The sequence below is a fragment of the Agelaius tricolor genome, unplaced genomic scaffold (genome assembly GCF_023055355.1).
Source record: "Agelaius tricolor isolate 1412-34295 unplaced genomic scaffold, bAgeTri1.0.p SCAF_7, whole genome shotgun sequence".
Lineage (NCBI taxonomy): Eukaryota > Metazoa > Chordata > Aves > Passeriformes > Icteridae > Agelaius > Agelaius tricolor.
The window spans coordinates 30083840-30093582 of NW_027269267.1; the positions used below are offsets into that span (position 1 = coordinate 30083840).

At 39.8% G+C, this 9743-nt stretch overlaps 1 protein-coding gene across 1 annotated transcript; it reads left to right on the top strand.

Moving 5' to 3' along the window:
• The first annotated feature begins 306 nt into the window (after positions 1–306).
• Positions 307–9525, top strand: MFSD9 (major facilitator superfamily domain containing 9). Its single transcript, XM_071430771.1, is given in 8 exon segments — positions 307–486; positions 489–603; positions 606–760; positions 2648–2735; positions 4031–4074; positions 5283–5412; positions 5803–6012; positions 6540–9525. Coding segments are annotated over 8 exon segments (1710 nt in total). The 3' UTR covers positions 7328–9525.
• Positions 9526–9743: the final 218 nt, after the last annotated feature.

The following is a 9743-nucleotide window of genomic DNA, read 5'->3' on the forward strand; positions in this document are numbered from 1 at the left end:
CCTGACTTTTTAACAAAAACACAGCACAGCAGGGAACGTGCTAAGCAGAAAGAGGGATGCCCTTCCTCCTTGGCTCAGTACCACCATGATAAGCCACGAACAAGGCAGGAAAACACTTTGCTGCCAGAAACACTTGATACAGGCACCGGGCTGAGCCCGAGAGATGGCCGAGGAACAGCAGCAGCGCTGGGGCACGGGCGCTTTCCATGTGGGTCCGCAGGATCGGAGGTGCAAGGGCCAAAAAGACATTTTTCTACAGCCACCACTGTGCACAGAACTGTGCAGGGGATCCACCACCGTGCTCCTATGGCATATTTGTTTTCAAAGCCCCTCGGCTCCACCTGGCTCCTCCTGCCCTCCCCAGAGCCTCAGGTCCCGAGGGCCCGGGTTGCAAAATGTTCCCTGTACAAACACGCAGGAGGCAGGAAGTGCAAAGTCCTACAGAGGTGTGTGTGGGAGGGTGGCGGCAGGGATCCCGACGGCTCCCGAGGCCGGCAGGGAGCCTTATTCTTCCTCATCTTCGCCCGAAAAAGAGGACACACTTAGGATACCGCGCCAAACGAAACAACAGCGAGACTCTCCCCCGCCGCCGGCGCCGCCGCCTCTCGTTTCCGCCGAGCCGCGGGCACTGCGCAGGCCCTCCGCCGCCGCCCGCATGGAGGAGGAGGAGGAGGATGAGGCTGGCGGTGGCCGGGCGACCACAGCGAGCCCGGCCGCGTCCGCCCGCTTCGTGCGGTGCCTCTACGCGGTGGGATTCCTGGTAAGCGGCGGCCCTGGGGCCTGCGGCGGGCGGCCGCGCCCGGGAACGGGAACCGGCTCCTCTGCAGGCCAAGGCTGCCGGGGCGCATCGCTGCAGCGGCCCCTCGGGAACGCCAGGGCTTGTAGCGCTGGTGGTGTGCAGCGGCTGGGCTCTTTTACCCCTGCAAACAGCCACGCAGTTCGACACACAGGTCGGATTTTTATCCTTTGAATGCCATGGAATAGCGTAGCACCCGAAAAGCTGAGTCTTGCCTTGGTGCTTATAAGAGAGCTGCTTCCTGTTCTTGAAATACCCGTGGTTCCTGTAAATTTACCCCCCGCAAAAAAACCCTAAAAATATGTTTCTCTTAAAAAAAAAAGTCCTCCATTGGAAGAACAGACTTTTTAGAAGGTTCATACTCTGTAGTGATTCCTGAGCCTCAGGAAAGTGCCGTTTAATTAATTTGAAATTAAAAGCGACGATTTGGAAAATGAATACAAAATGAGTATGAGTTTGCACTGTGAAATGTCAAGATAACTGTCTTACCTACTTTTAATAGGGCGATAGAAACGACCCAGCTGGTTTATGTCCTGGAGCAAATATTACGGCGAATTCTGCTCCTTTTAACTGACTTTTAAAGGCTGTGGTTCTCCAGCCCTGAAATAGTTTATTGACACTGAGCTGGAGCACACAAAAAAATCAACCAAGTGAGTGTCCTTTTAGAGGATGTGGTGATGCAAACTTCCTGTAGGCAGACAAATAAATACAGCATATCTGTCACTCTACAGAAGGAATTACACAGTGGAATAAGATGTAACTTATCAAAGGATTGTGGTTGATGGGTCTTGCTCTACCTGCATGCTTGTGACAGTCCAGTATTGCCAGGGTATAGTCTGAGACTTGTACTTCTTCATGTCTCCATTGATGACCTGGAGAAGCTCACTGAACCTTTCTTTCAGGTTCACAGATGACAGCTAAGATTGTATTACGGAGGATGTTTGTAAGTGGTGTGCTCTGTTTGTTCATGCTCATGTGTTTAATGATTCTAACCTTGTAAGCCTCAATTTCAACCATCAAAAAATAATTAATGACAGACTGTGAGAATTTGCTTAGTGACACACATTGTTACACTTAATCAGTCTTTGAGGTAGTCTAGTTCAGTTCAAGCAGTCAGTGATGAAAGGTGATTGTGCTCCAATAGATCTCCTAGGGACACTGGATGCTGTGCCAGATTGTAGTAGTACTGAAAGAACTACTGGGTCAAAGTGGTGAGTTTAACAGAAAGTAATAAAGCAAAAGGAACAAGTAGGAGATCCTTGTACTTCTCAGGATGGGCAGTGTCCTTTACCCTCCTCTTACAAAATGTTTTACAATTATGCTTTGCCTTTTTTTTTTTTTTCTAGTTTCTGTCTTGTCACATTTCTTAAGCTATACACAAAGGCAGTGTGTTAGTAGGTTTAGATCTATTGTAGCTTCTTCCCCATTGTAGTTGGGTGAAAGTACCATTTTTCAATATATACGTTCTTTGCACAAATAAAAAGCATGTTTAGGTGATTGAAAGTAGACTACTTTGAATTTAAAGGGCTAATACAAAGTACTTTTCTTGTTAAACAGGTAAAGTTTAATATATTTAAAGGAATATTTAATGTTTAAATATATATCTCCAGAAAGATTGCATCTAGAGTCGGGGAAGAAAATTGATGTTTTCATAGGTTTAGCTCCTCTGTGAGGCAATCCTTTATCTTTCAGTTTATGTGTTTTGTAATATGAAAAATTTTCTTTTAACCTTGTGTTGATATGGAGATAATTTACTTTTTTTAAATTTATTTTTCTAATGATGACTGTTATTAAGCCAGGTTGCTATTGTCTTTATGAAAGTTACTAAAACTTTTCCTGCCTTCTTTTCAGGATTTATTTGGGGTGAGCATGGTGGTTCCTTTAATGAATCTTCATATCAAATCTCTAGGAGCAAGTCATACAGTTGCTGGAATCATAGGTGAGTTGCAGTACTTGATTTATGAAAGAGTAAGATAAGGCCTGGATTTTGCCTTGCTGCAAATTGGACATTGGAACACAGTTCTTCCTAGCTAATAGCATAATAAAAAATAAAGACAATTTCCACATGAAGCTATAAGGGCAGCCATACTGTGTTAGACCCAGAGACCTGTCCAAACTCATGCACTGACTGTAGCCAGAAGCACATGCTTGGGAAAGAGCACAACAGGAAAGAACAAGGAAGTCTTGCAGTAGCATTTGTACAGCTACTTTCCAGCATGCAAGAATTGCTAAGCTTCTCCAGCTTAGCAATTTAGAGAGCCAGAGGTGTTGCTTGTAGTTTTATTGTTATTTACACTTAGCAAAATGGTGCTTCTGCAGCTGGTTCTCCAAAGCTTTCCAATGTCCATGACTGTTCCCAGTTTGATTAAAATCCTTACAGCAGTCTTGGCAAAATATTTATTCACTTTTACAAGTATTTACAAATAAATTCTGAAGATTTGGAATTTTATCTTAAAGTGTTTAGTGTTTAGGTAAGTTTTGTGTCTTTAAAGTACCTTTTATGGTATTGTTTATGGTTTGGAGTGATACAGTATTTTCTTTATTCCCAGACATGGGAGCTGTTACTCAGTTTTATTATTTTGCATTCTTATTTAACACTTTGTATGAAGTAAGTCTGCTTCTATACTGAGTTGAAAGTATTATTTGAAGCAGAAACTAGTCAGACATATGTTTTCATTTCAACAGTCTGCTTTGATTTTTAACATTAGGAAAAAAATAGCTTTGAGGTGTATTCATATAAATGAAAGAGTCTAGCAGATGTTTCTCTCTGCTTCTCTCTGCTCCTTCTCTTCTGTCACTAAATGCTGCTAAACTCCTAACCTCCAAAATGAGAAAGTAGGGTCTGTGTTTTCTTCAGGGCTTCTGTGGTGCCTTGTAGTAGACTGAAGCACCAAGTGGAAAGTCCTTTCCAGTAGAGAAATTCTCTCCTGATTCTGAGAAAGCAGTTATAAATGCCAAGATTGGTTTTGTTTAATACACCATACAAAGCAACATCATTTTGCCTTACATAGTTTTACAACTTTTCAGCACTTTTTTCTTTTTTATTTTGTCATTCCCTGAAACTATTTCCTATATTAAGTGCTAAACTCCACCCTTGGTTTGTCCTGCTCCCTCTTCCCATTCTTCTAGTAAACTATTCCCATGCTTTCCCATTTTTCATAATTTAAAATTTTGTGCAGTTTTCATTAAAAAATAAAAGCTGAATTTTTAACACTGGTATTTTGTTTGTTTTAGGATCTCTCTATGGTATCATGCAGCTATTTACCAGCACATTTGTGGTGAGTTCTAACACTGCTTTCCAGAGCATATTGGTATTTCTATGGATTGTAGGGGGGAAAAGGGTGGGGTTAAAAATACCATTTCTTGACATTTTGAAAATGCATAAAGTGTTCATACAAGCATTTTGGTTGGAGGAACCAATTTTCAATTTGCATGAGAAATGGCAGTTTTCTTTATGGGGAATTGCCAGGTTTTTCAGGCCCAAAGAGAATACAGTTTTTAGACAAACACTAGAATACAGATTTGGGCTCAGATACCTTACTGAGCAGGTCACAGTTACACAGGGTTAGCTCCTCTAGTGTTGGTGCTAGTGGAGCAGTTTCCTGCAGTGCAGTAGCCTGTCCAGAAAGCATTCTCATGAGTCAGGTTTTCATAGCCTGTGATCTAGTTTGCTTTCCCTGCTTAAGGAGCAATGTCTTGTAATTCACTGTATGGTATAAATTAACCGTTGCATCTTTGCAATTTGTTTCATTTTGTTTTCTATTAGCTACTGATTTTTATATCCTAATATTACCCTGGTATTAGTTTTCTAGTTTTGAAGAGAACATACTGTGAGAGTGTCTCATAAAAGAGCTGTTTCAGGGTTTGTTATGCAGGACACCTGGGATAATTTCCTGCTGTAATTTTGTGGCATGTTCTTGGAAGTGCAAGACCATTGTCTACTTTCTTAAAAAACTATTTCCTCTTGGAAATCAAGCTGATTTAAAAGCATGATAAATGCAAGTTTTCTGTTTGCCCTCTGCAAACTACTTCTTACCTGTCTTGTGCTCAGATAACAAACTCTTCATAGCCAAGATCATTGCTTTTAGGATGTTCAACAAGTGTCTTAATACATAGCAGCCTGAGTAATGCAAGCAAATATTTGTGACTGATTATGGTAAGATTTTCAGAAGGCTTCTACTGGTCATATTTTGTGGTATTTATCGCAGGACTGTCTTTTTAAAAGGGTCATTTTTTTAATTAAAAAAATTCTGTATACACAACATTAAATGAAATCATAATTTTGGCAGGTAGCCTGCCAGGAGGGCAGAGCTCTCCTTGTGACTTCCAAATTTTGAGCACTTAGGAATGTTGTGTAATAAGCTTATTAGGCTTTCATTGACAATCCTTTGATGTCTTTTCTCAATTTAATGTAGAATTACTGATTGATCACTGCACATAGTTTAGTGTTACAAAAAGGTAATCTTTCTTTCCTGCTTTGTGAAAGGGCTGCTGGAGTGATATAGTAGGAAGACAGTATTCCCTGCTTGCTTGTATTCTTCTCAGTGCACTGGGTTACTTCCTTCTTGGAAATTCCACCACAGTGTTCCTGTTTGCTATTTCTAGAGTCCTTGTAGGTGAGTAAACACTTGGCATTTTGCATTTTGCAGTTTAAATTCCCTGTAGTCTCAGGTTGAGAATTACTACAGGAGAAATCATGGTGTATGGATGACTGCATAGCATCATCATCCAGTAGCACCAACTGAACCTTAGTATTGAAAAGTCTCTACAAATCAAGAATTCTCTTCTTTTTTTTTTTTCTGAAAATAATTTGAAATGTTGAGGCCTAACCCACCAGGCATCTAAACCCCACAAAGCTGCTTACTCCGGCACTGAAGAATTTGTGATTAATGGGATTTTAAAAATATAAATCATACAAATTTGCACCATTCTGACTTGAGATAGATTCTGTCTTTTTTTTGGACCGAGAGATACATGTTTATTGATTTGTTTGTATTTTGTTGCAGGTATTTTCAAACACACACTGTCCATCTCTAAAGCCCTGCTGTCTGACCTGGTCTCGGAGAGGGATCGCCCTTTAGTAATGGGGCGCTTCAATGCAGCCTCCAGTGTGGGCTTCATTCTGGGACCTGTTGTTGGTGGCTATCTTGCAGAGCTCAAAGGTGGCTTTTACCAAACGGCCTTCATCTGTGCCTCCATCTTCCTTCTGAATGGTGGTAAGTTGTATGTCACATTCTGCATCTTGGGTCCCTTCATTCCTCATTTTGTCCTTTTAAGCCATCTGTTATACCTTGAATGCACAGTGTGTTTATCATCTATGGCATAATCATTTTGTATGCCAATGCTACTGTTTGAATTTGAACTTATGTGGAAGGCTGGGAATTTTGAAACAGTTATCCTCCAGGTGCTTCTCCTTTGTTCTGCCTATGTCCTCTTTACATTCAGACACAAATGGGAGTTTTTGATGTGCCCAAAGATGAAGACTAGAAATCAGAATTTTAGCTTTAGCCATTAGATTGATTAGTTTCTATCGTGTGAGTTTGGCATTTCAGTGTTTTCCTTTCTTGCTTTCACTGCATTTAAAATTGAACCAATACTACAAATAACACTAGACTTAATATTTGCAATTTTTTTAAGGACAGGTATTGTTGAAGTATTTTATAAATTGTTACAATCAAACTAATATCTTCCTTGTAAAGTTGATGCATTTGAATGAAATCAACTAATTTCTTCATCTGTATAGGTCTTGTCTGGATGTTACCCTGGAGTGAAGAAAACACTAGCAATAGGAACCATTACCAAGACAAAGAAACAAACAGTTTCTCAGCAAAATCAAATCATAAACATCACTTGAAATCAGCAACTAGTAGAGCTGTGACAAACAGTAGTTTTTTCCAGTCTCCATGGATCCAAGCTGCAACAGTGCTGAAGAAAATTAAAGGAATAGCATGCTCTAATTTGTGGGATGTATTTTTAGTACGGTTCCTGATGTCTGTTGCTATACTGCTGTACTATAGTAATTTTACTCTGGCCTTGGAGGAGAGATTTGGGGTGAAACCCTTGTTTTCTGGATACCTCATGAGCTATAGCAGTGCGCTTGGAGTCCTGGCTGGTTGTTTGCTCGGGCCAATAACAAGACTCTATGGACACAACACTTACAGACTTCTGTTGCACTCCAGCACTTTTACCTGCACGCTGATTCTCCTGTATGCCTCAGCACCGAGCATATGGATGGTCATTCTGTCCTCCACCTTCTTGGCCTTCTCCACCACTATTGGCCGTACCTGTATCATTGATCTGGAGCTGACTGTCGGTGGGAACGAGGCCAGCGGGACGCTCCTGGGTGTGGGACAGTCAGTGACATCAGTGGGACGTATAATTGCCCCACTCCTTTCTGGAATTGCTCAGGAGTTCAGTCCTTGTGGCCCTCCAAGTCTAGCTGTGGGACTAGCATTAGTTGCTATTGTGATAATGAATGCAAACAAACAAAAATACCATAGTCATGGAAGTGGGAAGTTAAAGGATCAGTAGTCACAATTTTGGATTGCACAGATGTATCTTCACCTGCCAGGCTTGTACAGTAATTACATGATTTTTAAAGAGAGCACATTATGTTCCTGTGGAAACAAGTATACATGTGTATTTCTGCTGCAGGGATGTTTAGACAGATGTTATTCCAACAGGTTCCCATTGTACTGGCTGTGATTTTTTTAAATGTATTTTTAACCTTTAACATTCTTTTTGGAGGGGAAAAAAGAATGTCGGCAAACGCACAAATCCTGCTTGTAGCTCATTTTTGAAACAGTGTTTAGATTGAAAGATTGTTTAAAAAGGGTGAATCAGAGGTGAATTTTTGTTATTTAATCAGGAGAATTTGCAATATGTTTGGCCTTAATTTCTTATTTTGTGGTCTGTTTCCTTTTGTCTGTTATGACAGTAGCTTATATAACAGGATGTTTGCTTATGTGACTTTTGTGTAGCATGTTTTGTCCAGAGAACTTTTTGCGGACAATGGTTGGGCACTTTGGAGTAATCATGCAACCCCGGCTGACTCCTGGTCTTTCCCAAGTAACAGAATTGGGTATATGCTAACTTCATGTACTAGAAGACCTAATCTTAGAATAATACAAGGCCATTCAGACTGAAACTGAGGCTGAATTTAAGTTTTATTGAAATTTGAACTGGTGGCTTCTGTTTAGTAATAATTTCTACTGAGGAACTTTGTCATAATTTCTTTATTTATATTTCCTGTGCAATTTTTCTACCTTCACTTTAAGAATAAATGTCCTTCTTAATTCTCTCAAATGACTAAAGGTGTGAACATCTAGCAGTAGTTCATAGATCTGGATTAATGCATCCTGTCTCATCTCAGCCATAAGTGACATTTTGGTGACAAGAGAAGTACAGTTTTGTTACTATTTTAGTCCTCATTTGTGTGCATGGCTTAACTGAAGAGAGGTTACTCTCAGATCTGTACAGAGTTGTAGCACTCCTGTGCTATTTACTGTTCAAGCTCATTACTTGAAAGTTACCATTGTTTGTATTTCATATGAAACATGGAAAAAATGTATTTTGCTCCGATAATGTTCTCTATGATCTTCATTACATTACCTGATGAAAGTACAAAGTCAACTATGTAAGTGTTTGGTTGGGGGGGGGTTATGCAATTTAGTTATCCCTTGAACACATTAGTGCACAGTCTTCCTGCTTCAGGTCAGTCATGGATAGTGCTTGTATTTATTTTCATTTTCTTCTTTACCTTTTCCACTGCCTACTAGCATTCAAATATTTTCTGAAAACTCTGTGATTCCAGTGGCAGCACCATAGGAATTCATATATGGAACTCTGAATTGTTTTAATTTTATTTCAGTACATATCCTCAGAGTTCTTTATTACAGTAATATGTGTTTCATTTCTCCCTAGGAACTTGAGGCATTTTCAAGTCTCTTATCTTCTCTTGCCTTTCTTGGTAGATGCCCAAAACATTGTTGCTTTAAATTTCCTATTTTGTTTCTTTCCATCTTTTAATTTTCTTATTTTTTCCTTTACTTAAAACCTCCATTCTGTAAGTAAGGGCATTCTGTTTTGCATCTCTAGCAAGGGGTTAAGGAAAAGAGTCAAAAGAAAAAAACCTTCAAAAATTAATGTATATGAATGATTTCGTAATTTTTCCAATACTTGTGGATTATATGACATAATATTTACCCTTCTAAATTGCTGCACTGATTTAATCTGACTTCTGTGTACATCTATCCTAATATATATCCTACTGAATGGAGGTTATAGAAGCCTCACATTTGAGAAATCTGTGGAAGCCTGTGGTCTTGGGAACTCATTGTAACACATTTTACAGAAGTTTTTTACTTGTAGGCCAAAATTATTCCTGAAGTGCCACAGAAATATTTCTTTTCTGTATTGGTACAGAAGAATTGCACTATATTTTTTTTTCTTTAAGGACTTTAAGAAATAAAATGAAGTGACATTATGTATGTATCATTATGTCACTGTGGTTTTCTTCCCATCTTCCTCTGCTGAAGCTACAGCACAAAATAGAAGTGTTCAAGTCAATGTGAAGTGTGGATGCTTTATTTTTTTTCCTCAAGCTGTGGTTAAAATCATTTGAATCTGTCTACATTTCTCATAAAGGGCACAGGAATCAAGGATTCAACCAATAAGTGGCTTGGCAGTGAATGAAAAAGACGAAATAAAATAAAATGGAGAACTCTGCAGTTTTGAGATGAAGTCCTTAAAGCTACTGTTCCTTGTGCCTGGAGGCCACATTTGCCTGGAGGCCATCCCTTGTGTTGCCATCCCTTGTGTTGCCTCTTCGTTGCTATAACCATGCAAGGTCAGGGAGTGAAGATTCAATGACATTCCTGCAGATACAGAGATATGATTCCTCATTTTAAGTTGAGGAAGCAGCAGTTGCAGCTAATTTTGGCTCCAG